Here is a 22,581-nt window from a genome sequence, read left to right as displayed (position 1 = left end):
AAGTTACAATTTGAGGACTGGAGAGGTGGCTCAGTAGTTAAGGTACTTGCCTGCAAAGCCTAATGACCTGGATTGGATTCCCCAGTACCCACATAGAGCCAGGTGCACAAAGTGGTGCATGCATCTGAAGTTTGTTTGCAGTGACTGAAGGACTTGGCATGCCCTTTCTCTCTCTCTCTCTCTTCCTCTCTCTCTCTCCCTCTCTGCTTACAAACAAACAAACAAACAAACAAATATTTTTAAAATGTTACAATTTGGTATTTCAGATATCTGCCTCTGTGGGTGTTCACTTGAATTCTGAAAATAGAGCTAGGCTTTCTGAATAAATAATGCAACATGTGTTCAAAGTCTGAAATTCTTCCTTCTCCCTAACCATATCCTAGATAATCCACCAATGGTGAGTGTCATTTGTATGAGTAGATTCTCTACTTTTAGTTTTTTATCCCTTTCTAGCTGTCAGAATGATTAATGTGACTAGGAAAATACTGTTGACCCATTTAAATCATGTCAAACAACATCCATTGCTCATCTACATAATGAAATACACACTGAACATTACATCTTTTTTGTTTTGTTTTGTTTATTTTTATTTATTTGAGAGTGACACAGAGAGAAAGAGGCAGATAGGTAAAGAGAGAGAGAGAGAATGGGCACGCCAGGGCCTCCAGCCTCTGCAAACGAACTCCAGACGCGTGCGCCCCCTTGTGCATCTGGCTAACGTGGGTCCTGGAGAACTGAGCCTCGAACCGGGGTCCTTTGGCTTCACAGGCAATCGCTTAACCGCTAAGCCATCTCTCCAGCCCTGAACATTACATCTTAAGTGTGGGAGCCAGTGAACTACAAAACAATGTTTTAATCATTTAGATTGCGATACAAAATATAAGACATTAGGGCTTAGCATTAAATATTAAACTATTCAAATAGTAATTGTCAGTGAAAATCAGTTACATACCAAAACTAATGGCACTCCTTCTTTAGTACTTAAAACAAGGAAGCAGAGGTGGTTGCATGCAACAATGTGAGCTAAAGAAGTCTATCGAAGTGTGCTTTAATATTACTTGACTATTATAGGATTTATTAAAAATAGTTGAGGTTTTTCAATTGCTAATCAGTGTTTGTAAAATAACACTTCTGAAAATTTTGAAAAAATTGGCTGACATTTTTGTCATAGTTTTATTGAACTGGTATTTGAATAATTTTAAAGATAACTAATTTATAGTTGAAACTATTTTGACCAATGATCTGATAACAAAGATAAGCTTTGACAGTTTTTGAAACATTTAAATTTTGTAAGGACATAATTTGCACAGTGTTTAAATGCAAAATCTAAAGGCACTGAATTTAGGCTATCAGGTTTCCATGGTTACACCTTTCCAAGTTATTTTGTGTGTTGTGTAAATAGGTCTATGAGTCACTGTTAATTATTTGTTTTTTTGTTTGTTCTGTTGGTAATTCTGTGTTTAGCTGAATTTAATACAGTTCACACGGTGTGCTTTGGTTTATGTATATTTTAGTGTTTGTGATTGACAGTGATTGAGCATTTCTTACGGAGTGCATGCCTTTTTGTCATAAATGATGTATGTTGGTAGTGCTTGAAATGTAAATAAGTTCTTCCTGTATCACTGTTTAATAAACAGAAATTTTTATGCAAAGAAGGCTTCTCGGTACATTTAAACAATAAGGTTTGGTGAGTTCTAGAATGTTTCTATTAAACAGACTGTATATCAATACTAATATACTTAAATTCTTGCAAACTAGCTTGTGAAGGACAGCATAATGACATTGCCTGGATACAATTTTGTAACATATAAAAAACAGTAGCATTCTAGGCTAGGGTGTTGCTCAGGGTAGATAGAGCATTTGTTTAGCATGCACACAAGGCCCTGGTTCAGTCCCCAGCATGACAATGTTTTAAAATTTTTGTTTATTTATTTGAAAGAGAAAGAGGCAGATAAAGAAAGAGAATGGGCACACTGGGGCCTCCAGCCACTGCAAACAAACTCTAGGCACATGTGCCACCTTGTGCATCTGGCTTATGTGGGTACTGGGAATTGAACCTGGGTCCTTAGCCTTCATAGGCAAGTGCCTTAACTGCTAAGCTATTTCTCTAGCCTGACCAAAAAAAAAAAAAAAAAAGTGTTTTTTTTTATTAACAACTTCCATGATTGTAAACAATACCCATGGTAATGCTCTCCCTCCCCCCACTATCCCCTTTGAAACGCCACACTCCATCATATCCCCTCCCCCTCTCAACCAGTCTCTCTTTTATTTTGATGTCAGGATCTTTTCCTCCTATTATGATGGTCTTGTGTAGGTAGTGTCAGGCACTGTGAGGTCATGGATATCCAGGCCATTTTGAGTCTGGGGGGAGCACATTGTAATGAGTCCTACCCTTCCTTTGGCTGTTACATTCTTTCTGCCACCTCCTCTGCAATGGACCCTGAGCCTTGGAAGGTGTTATAGAGATCTAAGTGACATTCTGATTAAAGTCCTAAAATTATGATAGTGAGCTTTATAGGGTATGCTTTCTTACCAAGTGTAGTATTTCTATAACATGGATTGTCTTCCCAGCTGTTGCTCAATTTAATAGCTGTTCCATATACTATGTTTAGAAGGGTATTATTCTTGAAGAAAAGCCAGGATCTTTTATATATATGAATAGGAAAAAAAAAAAACTTTCCTTAGGCCTTACTATTTTAACCATCACAAACTAACAAGATCCTTTAAAAAACTCTTTGAAAAACATCAAAGTTAGGCTGTGCACACTCCACCCTCTTGAGTTTAAGTCTCCTCTCCATATACTCAGTCCTGTTGTCTAGTTTGAAGGTGTTAGTACATTTGTAATCTCATTCGAAGATCAAGGCAGCCCTGTGGTCAAGTCAGGAGAGGCCCAGTGTTTCACACAGCAGGGAGTTTTAAATATATGTGTGTGTGTGTGTGTGTGTGTGTGTGTATACACACATATACACACACACGCATATATATATATACATATATATATATATATACACATATATATTCATTTGCATGTGTGTGTGCATGTGCATGCATGCACAAGCATGTATGGATGTACCAGAGTCTCTTGCTACTGCAAACTAATGTCCGTCTGGCTTTGTGTGGGTGGCTGGGGAATTGAACTCAAGCCAGTAAGCTTTGTAACCAAGTTCCCTTAACCACTGAGCTGTCTTCCCAGCCCCCACACATCAGGGTTTTTTTTTTCCTTGTATATTATTTATTTATTTATATGAGAGAGACAGAGAGAGCATGGGCATGCCAGGGCCTCCAACCACTGCAAATGAACTCCAGACATGTGTGCCAACTTGTGCATCTGGCTTTACTTGGGTACTGGGGAATCCAACCTGGACCATCAGACTTTGCAAGCAAGTGCCTTTAACTCCTAAGCCATCTCCCCAGCTTCATATCAGGTTTTAAAGTCACCACTCTGGAACCCAACTTATGATCTCAGGGTTACTTAGTGACTATCCAAAAGCACATGCTTAAATGGAGTACCTTGTGCTACTTTCTGCCTGTCATTTTAAAAGTTCATACAGTTCATGCCTTTAATCCCAGCCTTCTGGAAGGCAGAGGTAGTAGGATTGCTGTGAGTTCAAGGCAGGCCTGAAATTATAGAATGAGTTCATGTCAGCCTGGGCTACAATGAGACTCTACTTCAAAAAAAAAAAAAAAAATTCACACAATTATCATAGTAACTGGATGAGGAAAGTTTATCCCTGTCAACAAGAAAACTAAGGTTTAGAAAATTTAGCTTGTCCAATAAACCAATAAGTACTCAGAGAAAACAAGTCAGTTTATGCAAGAACTCAAATATAGTGCTCTCTGTGGCAGCACTTATACTATAATTGAAATGAACAGAGAAGTTTAACATGACACCAATAAAAAGATGACACACGGGCTGGAGAGATGGCTTAGCGGTTAAGCGCTCGCCTGTGAAGCCTAAGGACCCCGGTTCGAGACTCGGTTCCCCAGGTCCCACGTTAGCCAGATGCACAAGGGGGGGCGCACGCGTCTGGAGTTCGTTTGCAGAGGCTGGAAGCCCTGGCGCGCCCATTCTCTCTCTCTCCCTCTATCTGTCTTTCTCTCTGTGTCTGTCTCTCTCAAAAAAATAAATAAATAAAAATTTAAAAAAAAAAAAAAAAAAAAAAAAAGATGACACACAAAATCTTACATGTTCCATATTTTAAAAAATGAGATAACTCACATCAGATATTTCAGTCTGTTGGCAGTATTGAAAACACTAAATGTGAGCAATATGGTCAACTAAGGGTTTCAAATGTTGTAGGGCTGGGGAAATGGCTTAGTGGCTATGGCGCTTGCCTGCAAAGCCCAAGAACCCTGGTTTGATTCCCCAGGACCCATGTAAGCCAGATGCACAAGGTGAAGCACATGTCTGGGGTTAGTTTGCAGTGGTTGGGGCCCTGGCACACACATTCTCTCTATTTGCCTTTCTCTCTCTCTCCCCCACCCTCTCCCCACTAAATAAATAAGTAAAATATTTTTAAAAAGAAAAAAAAAATCTTGTATTTTCAGATATGAGAAGCAGCCTGCTACAGATAAACAGTACATGTTTTGTTGGTTTCGATGATGGTAGTAGTTTTAAGTTTTAGTTTTAATAATAAAAAAAATCAGCTGGGCGTGATGGCGCACGCCTTTAATCCCAGCACTCAGGAGGCAGAGGTAGGAGGATCACCGTGAGTTCGAGGCAACCCTGAGACTCCATAGTGAATTCCAGGTCAGCCTGAGCTAGAGTGAGACCCTACCTCAACAAACCAAAAAAAAAAAAAAAAAAAAAAAAAAAAAAAAAATCACAGTTAAGGGCTGGAGAGATGGCTTAGCAGTGAAGGTGCTTGCCTGAAAAGCCAAAGGACCTGGGCTCCCCAGTACCCACGTAAGCCAGATACACAAGTTGGCACATGCATCTGAGTTTGTTTGCAATGGCTAGAGGTCCTGGTGCACCCATTCTCTCCCCCCCCCCAATTTCTCTATTAAATAAGTAAATTTTTAAAGAAAATTTAAAAAAACAGTTAAGCATCCACATCTTAAAACACAAAACAACAAAAAGAGAAGAGCCGTATTATAAGCAGGCTGCACTGGATTTTTTTATATGAATGTTGTGAACTGATTGTTCATATGGTTAACCAAGTCCATCTAGTTAACTTGAACATAAAATGACCTGTGGCAACATAGCATAGCAAGTTTAAAATGCTGTCTTAAGGAAATTTGGCAATTTTTCCTATACTGAAAAGGCGTCTATGTAGTTTCCGTTAATTTTTCTGGTTGAAAATAACTCCTGATGGGTGATCTTGGCTTCTGTTGTCCTGAGTCTGTGTATTCTCAACTGTAGAAGGCCTGAGCTGTCTTGGTTTGCTTATGGTTTGGCTTCTGTTCCTAGGGTGCAATCACTGACCTCCCTTCCTACAGCCTCTGTTGCCAGGCCAAATAAGATTAAGATTCAAGTGTTCTGTTTCACACACGCCTTTCATTTGTAGTTGTACAGTTGAAGACATTCTCAGGTATGCAATAAGATGTACAGTTTTGGGGATATCTTTTGTGTTCGATAGTGCTACAACAGTTTTGATCAAAGCTCTGAGCTACTTTATAACAATTATTTGCTTCTGTAACAATAACTTAATATGACATCATAAAAAAGGAGGGAAAAAGGGAGGAAGTAGGAAGGAAGGAAAGAGGAGAGAAAGACATTCAACAGTAGAATTCAGTTGACATTATTATAAAATGAAGACTAAAATTATGCTATTTTCAATGTTTTAATACAATCTTAAAATGTATTAAAGTTGTGCCTTTGATCATATACTATAAGTCTCCACATCTTCTATTATTGGGTATTTTAATCTCAAATGACTAACATTTTGAGTAGTATTTTACGTGCCAGTAGTATTTATGAATAGTCCATTTTTTAAGAATTAAAGGACTTTCTTAGTATCTCAATTTTTTAAACTCATGGTGTTTTTTTGTATGGTTGTTCTCTAAAATTGAATTTCATGTGTGATTTCTTTAAAATTGCTCTCTGGTTCCTATTTGTGTGCTTTAATATAAAATTGTTCTATTTTTCTCTTCTTTAACCAAAGTGTGTGAGGTAACAGGAATATTTCTTTTGAGAGACTTTGGAAAGTTGAAATTTGCCAGACGTTCTGTGCCAAACTAAAAGTGTGTGTTCCCTGCGTACTGGGACTGGGTGAAATTCTTTCCTGTCACCTTGACAGAGCGTTTGGTTTTGGTTTCTTCTGCTGTATGCTTGCTTCTACTCTGCTCTAGCTTGACTTTTATTCTATTTTTGAATGATACTATGGCATCCAGAAAATGTGGCAAAGAAAATGATATTTTGATGACATTTTTCACAGGGCTCAACTGGAATGAATGATTACATTTTAACAAGGCTCTAATAAACAGTTCCTTTATTTCCCCTGGAAGGATACAATATTTCTTTGTCTAAGAAGTTGCATGAGTGTATGTATTGTTGAAGTGCTAAAAGCTGCTTTTCTCTAAATTTTAGCTGAGAGACAATGGCATTTGCTAAGCATATACTATTTCATTGTGAAGTAAATATTTTTCATCTTAAATGAAGACATTTCACAGAGTAATCTTATTTCCTTAAATAAAATTCTTTCTGCATAGCTTCTCTGATCCACCACATGATCTAAAAGTTTTATACTTTGAGTCTTATTATAATCAGTAGCATCCTTCTCCCATCTCTAGTTGGGTTAGCCTAAAAGAGTCTTGTTTTTCCCTAAGCCCACAAACATACAGCACCATTATTCAATAGGAATGTGTATTGATCTGTATTTCTAGTGCAGGTTGGGGGTGTATTTGTTTCCCAAGAGGAGGAGAATGCTCCATGTTTAAATATAGATCCTTGGTTCCTGGTGGTATCCATTAATGAATAATCACAAGTTATCAAATTCACTTTTCCTCCCCCCACCTTTGTTGTTTCTGCTTGCTCGCTTGCTTGTCTTGAGGCAAGGTCTCACTCTTAACTCAAGCTGACTTGGAACTCACTCTGTAGCACAGGCTGGCTTGCTTCAAACTGTGGTGATCCTCACTCAGCCTCTCAAGTGCTGAAATTATATGCACGAGCCACTATACCCAGAAAAGTCTAAAAGAGCGAAATGAAATATTTTCCTAAACCATTTCTGAGTTTGGCATTGAAGTTATGTCCTGTTAGTTTCTATTTACTACTAGTTTACTAGTTACTACTAGTTACTAAAATTTTTTTGTTTTTTGTTTTTCAAGGTAGGGTCTTGCTCTAGCCCAGGCTGACCTGGAATTCATTATGTAGTCTCAGGGTGGTCTCAAACTCATGGTGATCCTCCTACCTCTGCCTTCTGAGTGCTGGGATTAAAGGTATGCGCCACCACACTCGGCTGCTATTAATAACTTTTTAAAAAGAAGGGGAGATGTAGCATAGAATCAACTTCCTGATGGAACCTTGGGGGAAGGTTCTGGGTACCATTATTGAATGCTATTATCAGAAGAGAAGGTCCCACGCTCCCACCTTTTCTTTTCCCAGCATCTAAATATTAACTGACTTTACAGTTCATCTTTTCCAGAGCTAAGATTTACAGACTTTGGTGATGGTTTCAGCATGGCTGTGACACCCATAGACTAGTGTCTATCTTTCCTTCATTGTACCACTTAGATTTATTAGTAGTAGTGGCCAATCTTTTTTTTTTTTTTGGTTTATTTATTTATTAGAGAGAGAGAGAGAAAGGCAGATAGAGGGAATGGACACACCAGGGCCTCCAGCCACTGCAAATGAATGTCACATGCATGCGCCTCCTTGTGCCTCTAACTTTCATGGGTCCTGGAGAATCAAACCTAGGTCCATTGGCTCTGCAGGCAAGCATCTTAACTGCTAAGCTGTCCCACCAGCTCCCAATCTTATTTTTTAATAGTCCCATGATACATTCTCATAGAAGTTGGTTACTTAGAGCATTAAGCCACTAGGATATGTTTGCTCATACAAGTGAGTTTTGATGTTTTTTTATCACTTAAAATATTTTACACATTTCTTTTTTTTTTATTTCTGTGGAATCCCTGACTCTTGTGGTGGTCTAGAATAACAACAAGGACAACCCTGTTAAGTGTCAAGTCAAGTCTTTATTTCAGAAAGTCCTTGTACCAATATGTTACTCTCAGCTATGTTATTATCATTTATTATTGTTATTATTGTTAGTGTCTGGTTTTTTCAAGGTAAGGTCTCACTTTGGCCCAGGCTGACCTGGAATTCACTCTGTAGTCCCAGGCTGGCTTCAAACTCACAGCAATCCTCCTATGTCTGCCTCCTGAATGCTGGGATTAAAGGTGTGCACCACCACAGCCACAGCTCTGTGGTTTATTTTGAGCATTAAAGAAAATAAGCTATTTTCCAACACCTGCATCCCAACTGGGCCTGCATCTTCTTTAGAAATGTTTAATAAACATTGTAGTTTTACCTTCCAGAGGAGGTTGCCAAATGCTATTCCTTAGACCCCCAAAATGATTCTTTTAAGTTTGTGGAACAGACCCACCCTTCTTTCTGCATGGCATCTTAGCTTGAAATCCAGGAAGCAGCAGTGGATGGTGTCCATATCCATGACTTCCTGAATTGGAGAAAAAGTGTGGATAGCATCTGGGGAAAAGGAGGCTCTTGACCAGCTTGTTTCCTGTAAGTTCAATTGGAAGACCTTGTCTGTGCAAATAGATTTCAAAATAGAGTCTGCCCTTTGACTGTCTCCATAATTACATGGCTCGCTCTGTATTTTATTTGGCAGCCAGAGCAGTTAACCCCTGGAAGGAAGGGGCTGATGGCATGCCCAGCTTGCCTTCCCAGACATGTCCATGGGAATGAATAAACCACTGTTTGGAGAAGCCCACAGCTAAAAACACACTAACAGTCTTTAACTGAACTGAAACTCTTTGGAAACAGATTTAATAGTGTTTATTATGATTGGTTAAAAAACTTAACTTTGTCCTTAATGTATGGATTGTAGAATGGTATTAATTGTTTTTAAAAATTGGGAGTTGGGGGAGGTCCTTGATGCTTTGATGTAATCAACATCTGTCAACAGGATGAATTTACTTTTGTTTAGTTTCAAGGGCCCTTGTCCTTTAGCTTTGGCCAATCAGTATCTGCTTCAGCCGGGGGCATTCCTTAGTAGCCTGTGTGTATTTTCCTTCAACATACATACAGGTTACTTTTAAGAAATGTAAGATTCTCCTCTGCTTTATAAGTTGGCCTTGAAATAGAAAGCAACCTTCAGTATTTCTCATTGACTTTTACACTTGTACATCTTAGCACTAGATTGCAAAAGAGTTATGTTGAGGGAAGCAACTGTTTAATTTTTCTTGCACAGCATTTATGCAAGTCATAAAACCTTTCAAGCAGACGGTCAATGTTTTAGGTCAAGAAAGCTAAGGCAGAGATGCATTTGCAGCATTCTCTTGGACTTGAAGCACGCTGCTCTCTGTGAGAGCTGGTGCTCCTACTCCAAGTAATTGTTTAGAGTTCATGAAAGTGTGGTCTTTCCATGGTCTAAATCAGCACTTGTATTCCTGTGGTATAGCCCTTTTGGAGCCTACTGTAGGAAGCAACAATTTTGAACAGCTAAAAAAAATGTCAGATTGCTGTCATAACGTAAGTTGCCTTTTTTGAAAAAAGTAGAAGCTAATGTATTATTTAAGCAAATCATTTGGTTTAAAATTAACATCATCAATGAGTGGAAGAGCCACAGTTGAAAATGAATTAGCAAAACATTGTTGTTTTCTCTTGGTAATCATAAATCATTTAAATCTGGCAGACATTCCTCCCTTCATCCAAAATAATTGCCTCTATTTGTAAAATCAATTAGATGTTAATATGCTATAAATAATAGTTTTGTTACTAGACTTTGGCATTTGCTGATCATTATGAAAAAATATATTCAGCAAGACATTTTACAGGGTGTCTTTTAAATTACATATTATCTCTGGTTGACATTGTTAGCTTATATAAAGTTGTACCAGGCTACCTTATTGTGTTGTTTTCTACCCAGATATTTGATCCTTCTGAAAGGTAACATAACGGAGGATTGATGGCCAGCTGCAGGGTGAAAGTGCTTCCCTGGAAGCACACAATGAAAAACATAGGTGTTGGTAGCCCACACTTGAGTACAAATGTACTTTGTTCAGTTTTACGACTGCTTAAAATAATAAGCATTTTAAACATCCCTTTGAAAGTTCATTCAGACCTCTCCCTTAAAAATACTTGTTGACCAAAAGCAAACTCACAATTTCAAGGGTGAAATCGACTTAATGAAGGGTCACTGGTAAAGGTGCACATAAAAACCCAGGGCGCAGTGGGTGAAATGGAAGCATTTCATTATGTGGTATAGAATGCATGAGCAGACAACAATTAAAATGGACCCTGAGTAAGAGGCCAATAAATATAGGGCAGGTTGTATGGCACAACATTAGTTATTTAAAGTACATTCTTCCCTCCAACATATGTGTATTCTGTAGTCCTCTCCTTCTACACTAACTCCATAAAGGGAAATAAAAGGCTGCTTTTAGAAATTGTTGCTATTATAAAATATGAAAGTATTTAAACTCATACCCTAGATTTACACTCCAAATGCAGATATAAAATATGAAAACTGTACAGCGAGATCCCGAGGACACACAGCAGTTTCCAGAGACATTGAGGCCACATGGAGTGCTCTTCCATGGAGTGAAGGGAGCAGTTGCCTATAATTTTCAGAATTCGACTCAAACTAGGCTCTGATAGAAAATAATTCTTATGATTACCTTTGATAACAATAAATATTCTAGTATTCATAGCAAGTAACCTATGTATTTTTTGTTGTTTATTTATTTATCTGAGAACTATAGGCAGAGAGAGGAAGAGGCAGATAGAGAGAAAGAGAGAGAATGGGCGTGCCAGGGCCTCCAGCCGCTGCAAACGAACTCTAGACACATGGGCCCCCTTGTGCATCTGGCTAACATGAGTCCTAAGGAATGAGCCTTGAACCGGGGTCCTTAGGCTTTACAGACAAGCACTTAACTGCTAAGCCATTTCTCCAACCCAACTTATGGATTTATTTTTGCCTACAGAAACCCAGTGTAGAGTTTCTGCTAGGTAGTCATAGTAACAACACTCTGTGATCATCTCTTCGAAGCTCATATTAGTAGCAAACCATCCCTTGCTGCCTTGGGCTCCCCCAGTCTTCTTAGGTTGTTGATGGTTTCTCAGTGGTGCTTTCTAAACTTCACATTAGTCCACTTGCCACTTGCAGTAATTAGTACACAACTGCAACTAATTTCCCCAATAGCTTTCCCAAAAGAACATGTGCTGTGGCTCCTAGGTGAATGGCACTGCAAAGAGGGCCAGTCTAATGGGTTCTTGTCTCTGAGGATGGTCACGGAACAGCAAATTAGCTAGTAGCAAGTTGGAAGTTAGATAGAGTTATAAGGTACCAGCCATGCTTTATTATTATTATTTTATTTATTTGAGAGAGAAAGGGAGAGAACCAATGAATGAGCCTTCCAGAGCCTCTTTCCACTGCAAATGAACTTCAGATGCATGCACAACTTTTGTGCATCTGGCTTTACATGAGCGCTGGGGAATTAAACTCCTGCCAGCAGGCTTTACAAAGCAAGTACCTTTAACCGCTGAGCCATCTGTCTAGCCCCAGTCATGCTTTTGTAATGCAGAGAAATATATTGAAAACAGGTCTACTCTGTAAGATAGTATAGTTTGAGTAGCTATTCTGTGACCCTGATTATAATAAGGACTAGGATTTTAATTTTGCATACTCTGCATTTGGAAAATTTAATTAATGCTTATTAATTATAATATAAGCATAGTTGAGGCTCACCCTCCTTCCCTTCCCCCCCACACATGGGTTGATTGGAGTACCATTATATTCTACGGTACCATGATTTAAGCCCATTTCATCATTAATTTTTTTAAGTTTTTAAAAAATTTAGCCAGGCGTGGTGGTGCACGCCTTTAATCCCAACACTCGGAAGGCAGAGGTAGGAGGATTGCTGTGATTTCAAGACCACCCTGAGACTCCATAGTGAACTTCAGGTCAGCCTGGCCTAGAGTCAGACCCTACCTCGAAAAACAAAACAAAAAAAAAAACAAAACCCTTATTTATTTATTTGTTTATTAGAGACAGAGAGAAGGAGAGACAAAGAGAAAGAGGGAGGGAGAGAGAGAAGGAGAGAGAGAGAGAGAGAGAATGGGTTCATCAGGGCCTCTAGCCACTGTAAATGAACTCCAGACACATGCTCCACCTTGTGCATCTGGCTTATGTGGGACCGAGAGAATCAAACTTGGGTTCTTAGGCTTTGCAGACAGTAAGCTACCTCCAGCCCTCACCTGGTTTGTGGTTTGTAATGGATAGTTGTGGAATAAACAGAATGGTATGTGAATTATCCTGTTTGCTTGTGACAACATGTACAGGGCATCTTTTATTAGATTGAATGAAAAGATTTTGTTTCAAATACAGTGGTATGTTATAAAAGTGGAGCTGCTCAGAACTCTGCATAACCACACTGTCAGTGGATGGGCTGTGTTTCTGATGGTTAGAGCTTTACTATTTAGCCATGTGGGGGGCCAGGTATTTACATCATTTGGCAGTAAGCCCATCAGTTGGCAGGACAGGTACACTGGCAAAAATGTTCAGTCAGAAAGTGAGTGTCTCAAAAGGCATATTCGGATGTCCCAGCTAAGAGACCTGATTATTTCATACTTCAAGTTTAAGTACATAAGAAGTGTTCCCCCCTATAATGACTATGTACTTGAACTTGATAATACTGATAAGGATTGTCTCTCCTTCCTGCAATCAGTAACTTGAAAAAAATCTGCTTCTTTGGCTAGAGAGATAGCTTAACAGTTAAGGCACTTGCCTGAAAAGCCTAGCAACTCAAGTTCAATTCTCTAGTGCCCATATAAAGCCAGGTGCACAAGGTGGCACATACATCTGAAGTTCATTTACAGGGGCCAGAGGCCCTGGCGCACCCATTCTGTCTGTCTCTCTTCTCTCTATCGCTCTCTGCTTATAAATAAATAAACAATATGTAAAGTCTGCTCCTAAAATTGATCCGAATCTATACCATCCCACTGTTTGGCTGCAGCATGATATTGTTGAATGAAGGCCAATACTAAGCCTCTGAATCTCCGTAAGTACCATCTGTGAAATGCTCAGCACAGAGTCTGTCATTAGGAAATCTCAATCAGTGGCCACTGTTACCGTTATTGCTCAAGAGATAGCTCTTGGCAGGACCAAGAGTGGACCTTTAACTCCAAGGTACCACCCAGCGCTGTGTCACTCTGGACCTTTTCCATCACTTTTGTCACTGTCTGATGTAATCTAATACATTTGTTGATTTGCTTAATGTCTGCCTCCCCCAAAGGTTCCATGAGAGCCAGGACTGTTGCATCCCTGAATCTGGGGTGTGGCACCTGTGGTAGGTTCAATCAGTGCACTCATTGCTGAAGGAAAGATGAACTTTGTTTTAAGACAGTGTTTTACTCTAGCCCAGCCTAACCTGGAAGTTATTCTGTCACACAGACTGGCCTCAAAATCAGTGATCACCCTACCTCAGCCTCCCAAGTGCTAGGAGTGTACCACCACACCCAGCTCCAAAGAAGAAATTTATTTTAGTTTTCATTTATTTGAGACAGAGAGAGCGAGCACTCCAGGGGCCCCTGCCTCTGTAAACAAACTCTAGACACAATGTCCCACTTTGAACATCTGGCTGGCTGTACAAGGGTACTAGGGAATCAAACCCAGACCATCAGGCTTTGCGAGCAAGCACCTTTACCACTGAGCAGTCTTTTCAGCCCAGATGAACATTTATGAAGCACCTATTTTTTTTTTAAATTTTTATTTTTATTAACATTTTCCATGATTATAAAATATATCCCATGGTAATTCCCTCCCTCCCCACCCCCACACTTTCCCATTTGAAATTCCATTCTCCATCATATTACCTCCCCATTACATTCATTGTAATTACATATGTACAATATCAACCTATTAAGTATCCTCCTCCCTTCCTTTCTCTCCCCTTTATGTCTCCTTTTTAACTTACTGGCCTCTGCTACTAAGTATTTTCATTCTCACACAGAAGCCCAATCATCTGTAGCTAGGATCCACATATGAGAGAGAACATGTGGCGCTTGGCTTTCTGGGCCTGGGTTACCTGACTTAGTATAATCCTTTCCAGGTCCATCCATTTTTCTGCAAATTTCATAACTTCATTTTTCTTTACCGCTGAGTAGAACTCCATTGTATAAATGTGCCACATCTTCATTATCCACTCATCTGTTGAGGGACATCTAGGCTGGTTCCATTTCCCAGCTATTATAAATTGAGCAGCAATAAACATGGTTGAGCATGTACTTCTAAGGAAATGAGATGAGTCCTTTGGATATATGCCTAGGAGTGCTATAGCTGGGTCATATGGTAGATCAATCTCTAGCTGTTTTAGGAACCTCCACACTGTTTTCCACAATGGCTGGACCAGATTGCATTCCCACCAGCAGTGCAGAAGGGTTCCTTTTTTTCCACATCCCCGCCAACATTTATGATCATTTGTTTTCATGATGGTGGCCAATCTGACAGGAGTGAGATGGAATCTCAATGTAGTTTTAATCTGCATTTCCCTGATGACTAGTGACGTAGAACATTTTTTTAGATGCTTATATGCCATTCGTATTTTTTCCTTTGAGAACTCTCTATTTAGCTCCATAGCCCATTTTTTGATTGGCTTGTTTGATTCCTTATTATTTAACTTTTTGAGTTCTTTGTATATCCTAGATATTAATCCTCTATCAGATATATAGCTGGCGAAGATTTTTTCCCATTCTGTAGGTTGCCTCTTTGCTTTTTTCACAGTGTCCTTTGCGGTGCAAAATCTTTGTAATTTCATTAGGTCCCAGTGGTTAATCTGTGGTTTTATTGCCTGAGCAATTGGGGTTGTATTCAGAAAGTCCTTGCCAAGACCAATATGTTGAAGGGTTTCCCCTACTTTTTCCTCTAGCAGTTTCAGAGTTTCCGGTCTGATGTTAAGGTCTTTAATCCATTTGGACTTAATTCTTGTGCATGGCGAGAGAGAAGAATCTATTTTCATCTGAAGCACCTATTTTTTTAAATTATGTATTTATTTGAGAGAGGCAGAGAGAAAGAGGCAGAGAGGAGAGGGAGAGAGAATGGGCATGCCAGGGCCTCCAGCCACTGTAAATGAACTCCAGAGTCATGCACTACCTTGTGTATCTGGCTTACTTGGGTCCTGGGGAATTGAACCAAGGTCCTTCGGCTCTGCAGGCAAACACCTTAACTGCTAAGCCATCTCTCCAGTCTTTTTTAGAGATAGTTTGTATACATATTGTCTGATCTAACACATCAGTCTTACGGTAGGAAGAACACTGTTATTACCATTCAATGATTAGAAAGTGGGGGTTAGAAATTCTGGTAATTCAGACCTGGCTGAATTCAAACCCATGCTATGTCCACTTCCATAATACCTCCCAACTACATCAATTCTAAGGATGTTCTCAAAAAATATTTCCAATCTAAATGTTAATGGCTACATGATATATTTTTCAAGATTAAAAAAAAGAAACTTTCCTAAAAATCTAATTCCTGAAAAAATGCATTATTTAACAACGCATACTAGCTAATAGGACTTATAGAGACCCTGAAACTTTTGGGAGACAGCTTGGGATGGCGGCCATAGCTTTGGATTCAGATTTGGAGGGCTGAAGCCAGGGGCCTGGTCATTGGTTACTAGACATGTGTAGCTACCTAACAGAGTTGGTAAGAGGCAATATATAATGTATAACAGAATGAACACCTGGGAGTGAGCTTAATCAAATATTCACTAAATGTGAACCACTATTGGTATTTCTATCAGTATTATCATTGTTAGTTGTAATCACCAGTTTCCTCAGAAGGGAAATGCTCATGTCTATGTACAGGCCTGCCTAGAGATGCAAGTCGAGGGCTAGACAAGAATTGATTCCACCCGAGTCCCTCTGAATTTTCCAGCCCATAGTCACAGACTGCTCAACTACTGCCAGCTACCTCACGAAGCACATGCTTGGTTGGTGGAAGGAGCTTGGTTAAGGATACATGGATTTCGTTAACCCATTGCCTCTTTTTGAAGAAATAATAGAGGTGAACAAGTTTTTTGATGCTTGTACATTTTCTAGGCATTTCCATGTGTGTTAGCTCATTTTCTCAGGCCTGTGAGAACAATCATATTCTTAGCAGAGCTTTCTCTCAGTGTTGGTCCTTACCTCACCTGCCAGTCTCTGCATACTTCGTATCTTCAGCTATGAAATAGAGTCATAACGGTTCATCACCCATGGGGTTTTTGTGAAGATTAATGAACAAGTGTGTTGAAAATGCCTTGTTCAGTAATTGACATATAGCTAGTGTTTCATCTTAGAAGCTATCATGAAATTTGAGTTTTATTTCCCATTTTACTTTTCAAGTATTCTCGAAAGAGCTATTGTTTGTTGGGCATCTACTAAACACAAGATACTTCCACATTTTTTTTTTATTTATTTGAGAGAGAGAGAGAGAGAGAGAGAAATAGACAGGTAGACAGAGAGAATGGGCGTTCTAGGGCTTCCAGCCATTGCAAATGAACTCCAGATGCGTGCACCCCCTTGTGCATCTGGCTAACGTGGGTCCTGGGGAATCGAGCCTCGAACCAGGGTCCTTAGGCTTCACAGGCAAACGCTTAACCACTAAGCCATCTCTCCAGCCCCCACATTTTTTTTTATTCCAGTTAATTCTCACCTGACACTCAAAAGAATAAACATGTTTGGGCACACACAGCTGACAAGTAGCAAAGCTGAGACAACAGTCCAGAATTCTGGGTTCTGACTACCTGCTTTAAGTAGGACTGCCCCACCTGGACCCAGGGATGGTAGGTCAAGGGAGAGCATCTGCCCAGCAAGTGCAAGGCTCTCGGTTGGATCCTCAGGCTGAAAAGAACAAACAAAAGCAATCTGCAAACAAAAGCAATCTGCAACTTTCACTTGACATCCTAGGGCTAGTAGTATTGTTCTTAGGGAAAGAGTCTGTGTTAAAAGTTTAGGGAAGGGACTGAAGAGATGGATTACCTGTTAAGGCATTTACGTGCAAAGCCTAAGGACCCAGGTTCAATTCCCCAGTACCCATGTAAGCCAGATGCACAAGGTGGTGCATGCATCTGGAGTTCATTTGCAGTGAATAGAGCCCCTGATGCACCCATTCCCTCTATATATCTGCCTTTCTCTCTCCCCCATCTCTCAAATAAATAAATATTTTTTAATGTTTAAAAAGAAAGCTTTAGGGAGAATTTACCTCACTCTGTCAGCACATTTTGAGCTGGGCATATATAGCAGCATGAGTGCTCAGAAAGCTAAGACAGGATTGCTTGAGCCCACAAGTTCAAGGCCATCCTGGGCAACACAGTGAGAAGTCACCTCTCAAATAAATAAATAAGAACGGTCTAGGGAGATAGCTCAGTTAGTAAAGTACCTTCCTCACAAGCATAAAGGCCTGAGTTTGGATCTATAACATCTATGTAAAATGCTAGGTGGGCAGTGTGCAGTGGTAACCCTAGAGCTGGGGAAGCAGAGACAGGAGGATACCCAGAGCTTGTTGGTAACTTATCTAGCCCACTAGTGAGCTCTGAGTTTAGTGAGAAACCCTGTATCAAAAAATAATGTAGCCGGCATGGTGGCACATGCCTTTAATCCCAGCAGTTGGGAGGCAGAGGTAGGAGGATTGCCATGAGTTCGGGGCCACCCTGAGACTCCATAGTGAATTCCAGGTCAGCCTGAGCTAGAGTGAGACCCTACCTCGAAAAACCAAATAATAATAATAATAATCATGTAGCGATCAATTTAATAAGACATCTGATGCTGACCTCTGGCCTCCACACACATGTACACACATGTGCACACCCATGTATTCATACACCTGTGCACTCACACACATACTAATATGCATATACATACTCATGGACACCACACAAATGTGAAAAAAAATGCTGGGCATAGTGGTGTGCTCTGGGGAGGCAGAAACAGGTGGATCCCTGAGGCTTACTGGCTAGCTCCATGTCAGTGACAGACCTTGTCTCCAAAACAGTGGACATCCTTCCTGAGGAGTGATGTTGTCCTCTAGACACACACACACACACACACACACACACACACACACACACACACATGTGCACACAGACATAAAAAGATAATTAAAAATAAAAAATAAACCAGGTGTACTGTACTCCCAGCACTTGGGAGGCTGAGGTAGGAGGACTGCTATGAGTTTGAGCTCACCCTGAGACTACATAGTGAATTTCCATGTCAGCTTGGGCTAAACTGAAAACCTATCTTGAAAAACAAACAACATAAATAAATAAAAATCACAATACCGCCCCCCTTTTTTGAAGTAGGGTCTCACTCTATCTCAGGCTGGAATTCACAATGTAGTCTCAGGGTGGTCTCGAACTCATGGTGATCCTCCTAACTCTGTCTGCCAAATGCTGGGATTAAAGGTATGTGCCACCATGCCTGGATACTGTAAACCCTTTTTAAAAAGAAATGATATTCTGGCCTTTTGCCTGGGATATGGAATTGTTTAAAATAGCATCCAGTGCCCAGCGAGGCTGAGGTTGTAGCTCAGTGGGACTGTTGCCTATCATCCACAGGGCCCTGGCTTTGATTCCTAGCAGTACAGTAAAGCATAAATATGTATAACCCATATGGATTAGTAATGTGTCATTACTATATGTTGTTTAACATCACATGTCATATAAGATATGTATGTATGTATGTATGTGTTACCCAAAACACTGCTGCATGTTTGACTCAACAGTATTACATTCAACTTTACAGAAGGACATAATATCGTAACACTTTTGACATTGACTCTCTGATCATCAGGGTTTGTTTGGATTGATGCTCATCTCCAGACAGAACCTGACTTTAGGAATCCTGTTCCCATTACTTTCTTTTTAATTTTCAAGCACTGCGAGGATCTCCCTGAGGGCTTGTGAAAACCCAGACTGCCAGCCACGTGCCCATGTGCAGCTGATACTGCTGCTCTGAGAGCCTCACCGTGAGGACATGCTTCTAAACCAGAAGCCAAAAAACTTCAGAACAAGGCTAGTGGTAGATATTTTAGGCTTTCTGGGTCATTGTCACAGGTAGTCTACTCTACAGTGATAGCTCAGAACTAGCCATAGCCAACTGTAAGTGAATGAGGGGAGGTATAGGCACCAAAATTTGAATTTCATATAATTTCTTCTTACAAAATATTTTTCTTTTGATTTTTTTCCAACCATTTGTAACTATAAAAACACATTTTCAAAGCCAGGCATGATGGTGCATGTCTTTAATCCCAGCACTTGGGACTGCCGTGAGTTCAAGGCCACCCTGAGAGTACATAATGAATTCCAGGTCAGCCTGGGCTAGAGTGAGACTCTACCTAGAAAAACTAAAAATTAAAATAAAAACATTTTCAGAAGTCAAGTTTGAAAACAGGTAGTAGGCTAGATGTAGCCCTTAGGCTGTAGCTCACCAACCTGTCATGTAGTTGTGATCAGTGGGGAATTTTTTAAACTATTATTTTTAACTATTTACTTAGTTATTAGTGTGAGAGAGAATGGGTGCATCAGGTTCTCTAGCCACTGCAAACAAACTCCAGATGCATGTACCACCATGTGAATCTGGTTTATATGGGTCCTGGAGACTGGAACCTAATTTCTTAGGCTTTGCAGGCAAGCACCTTAACCACTAAGTCATTTCTCCAGCCCAAAACTATTATTTTATTATAGTAGTAATGGAGGTGAATATTTTTCCAAAACCTAATGGTATAGGAGAAAATAAAATCAATCAAAAAGTCCCCCATTCATGCCCTAATCACATGCTCCAGAAATAACCACTATTGGTGAATATTAATTTCTAGCACTGATGTGAGTTTATGTTTATATAAATTAATGTCCCAATTCTTTTTATACCAATGGGATTCTTATGTATATTGTTCAGCATTTGCTTTATCTCTAACAGTATCTTTTTAGTTTAGTTTTTTTTTTTTTTTTTGAGGGCGGAGCAGATAAATAGAGAGAATGGGAGCAACAGGGCCTCCAGCCCCTGCAAACAGACTCCAGATGCATGCATTACCTTGTGCATCTGGCTTTACATGAGTACTAGAGAACTGAACCTGAGTCCTTTGGCTTTGCAGACAAAGTCATCTCTCCAGCCCCTCTTTTTATTTTTAACATGTGTTCTTAAATATTTTATTTATTTACTTGAGAAAGAGAGAATAAGTATGGGTGCACCAGGGCCTCCTGCCACTGCAAACAAACTCCAGATGCATGCACCACTTTGTGTATCTGGTTTTACATGGGTACTGGGGAATTGAACCCAGGCCATCAGGCTTTGCAAGCAAGTACCTTTAGTCACTGAGCCATCTCTCCAGCTATATACTTGTGTGTGTGTGTGTGTGTGTGTGTGTGTGTGTGTGTGTGTGTGTGTGTGTGTACTTGGCTTTAATCATTTTTTTCTTTTTTTAAAATTATTTTTATTTATTTATTTATTTGACAGAGAGAAAGAGGCAGAAAGAGAGAAAGAATGGGCATGCCAGGGCCTCCAGCCACCACAAATGAATTCCAGACACATGTGCCACCTTGTGCATCTGGCTTTATGTGGGTCCTGGGGAATTGAACCTGGGTTCTTTGGCTTTGCGGGCAAGTACCTTAATCACTAAACCATCCCTTCAGTTCAGCTTTAATCTTCTAAATGGCCTCATATTTTGTTGTTGTGTAGCGTGTAGGTCTACTATATTATATAGCTGACCAATTCCCATTGGGAGACAGTCTGTTTCCCATATGTCTTGCCAAACAGTGCTTTAGTGAGGGGATGTCTTCATGCACCCATCATAACATAATATCCATAGAATGCTGAATCAAAAGATATATGCATTTAATATTTTGATAAATATCTCTAATGGGGTAGTGGGAGGGGATTATGATCATGGTATATTGTCTATATGTATGAAGGTTGTCAATAAAAAGGTGTTTGTTTTTGTTTTTTTTTTTGAGGTAGGGTTTTTTTCTAGTCCAGGCTGACCTGGAATTCACTATGTAGTCTCAGAGTAGCCTCAAAATCATAGTAGACAATCCACCTACCTCTGCCTCCTGAGTGTTGGAATTAAAGGTGTGCGTCACCATGCCTGCCTTGTTTTTTATTTTTTTTATATTTAAAATTTTTTATTTGTTTACTTGTAAGAGAGAGAGAGAGGCAGATAGAGAGAAAGAGAATGGGTATGCCAGGGCCTCCAGCCACTGCAATAAATGATGGAGAGATGGCTTAGCCATTAAGGCAGTCATTTGCCTGCAAAGCTAAAGGAACCAGGCTCAACTCCCCAGTACCTCCCATAAACCAGATGCACAAGGTGGTGCATGCATCTGGAGTTTGCAGCAGCTAGAGGCCCTGGCACACCCATTTTCTCTCTATCTACCTCATTCTCTCTCTCTCTCTCTCTCTCTGTCTCTCTCTCTCTCAAATAAATTTAAATTAAATATCTTTTAAAGTTTTAAAAAATCTCAAAATTCCTTTTGTAGGTATTTTCCACCCTGTGTTGATTTTCTTTCTGGATTATGCCTGCAATTTTGCTGTTTGGTCCAACTTGAGTATCCATGACGATGGATTTCAACATAATGCTTTAACGCATGTGAACTTAACATACAATAGTAATCCTATGGAGGTCAAAAGTGCAGCTGACAATTTGTCAGTGATTTTTTGAAAGGAAAATGGCTTTAAAGAATATAAAGCCATCAACATAGTACCCTGAATTCTAGAATTATCCTGGACACCGTCCCATAAGGTACCACTGCAGAAATTGTTCTTTTCCAGACCTGGTGTTTCGCAGATGTTTCTATATGTTTGTTTCCCATTAGAGTGGAGCTTTCCATTGTCAGACATTTATGCAAACATGGTGTTAGTTAATAAGTACGCTGTGTTACTATTGTACTGGGACTCAAAAGTACGACCGCTTTCCTTCCTGAGTCAATAAAGGATTAGAATATGCATTTAATACACAACACAAACCCTTCCAGTGCAACACTCAGGGTTTTTTCTTTGTTTTATTTTCACTTGAAATATCTCTACTTCTACTCACAGGTTATCATGGGATTTTCTCATCTCCTCTCAATCATATCTACTTACACAAGCAGTCCAGCAGTCAACAAAGAAGAAATTTCTTTTTCCGGAGACAAAGAGACATTTCCCACAGTGTAGTCTCGCCGGCTGCGGTTTCTCCCGCACATCCAGTCCCTAAGGTACTGTACTTCCCGAGGCTGCTGCTCTCTCCTGTCGAGGAAGATTGACTGCAGAAGCACTTTTGATTTCTGGGCCATTTGAGTCATAATTTTAAAACTTGGCTTCTGATTTATAATTAGAATGTGAAAAGTGTTAATATCCTATATTCTAGAACACTATTTTTTTAAATATAAAGCTCTGAGCATATAACTGCTTAGCTTATTTAGAATTTCAATTTCTATCATGAAATATTCTAT

General features: G+C 39.7%; 1 protein-coding gene and 1 non-coding gene across 2 annotated transcripts in view; both read left to right on the top strand.

Moving 5' to 3' along the window:
- Metap1d (methionyl aminopeptidase type 1D, mitochondrial) overlaps positions 1 to 22,581 on the top strand; it is a 102,924-nt gene that overhangs the window by 60,431 nt on the left and 19,912 nt on the right. Inside the window, exon 2 of the mRNA XM_045147494.1 lies at positions 22,187 to 22,344. Within this exon, the coding sequence (XP_045003429.1) occupies positions 22,187 to 22,344 (158 nt within the window). The remainder of the gene's footprint in view (positions 1 to 22,186; positions 22,345 to 22,581) is intronic.
- LOC123460488 lies at positions 3,831 to 3,936 on the top strand. Its single transcript, XR_006637040.1, has one exon. It is a non-coding gene; the product is annotated as a U6 spliceosomal RNA (small nuclear RNA).

Source organism: Jaculus jaculus, chromosome 4 (genome assembly GCF_020740685.1).
Source record: "Jaculus jaculus isolate mJacJac1 chromosome 4, mJacJac1.mat.Y.cur, whole genome shotgun sequence".
Taxonomy (NCBI): domain Eukaryota; kingdom Metazoa; phylum Chordata; class Mammalia; order Rodentia; family Dipodidae; genus Jaculus; species Jaculus jaculus.
This window is presented reverse-complemented; position numbering and strand designations above follow the sequence as displayed.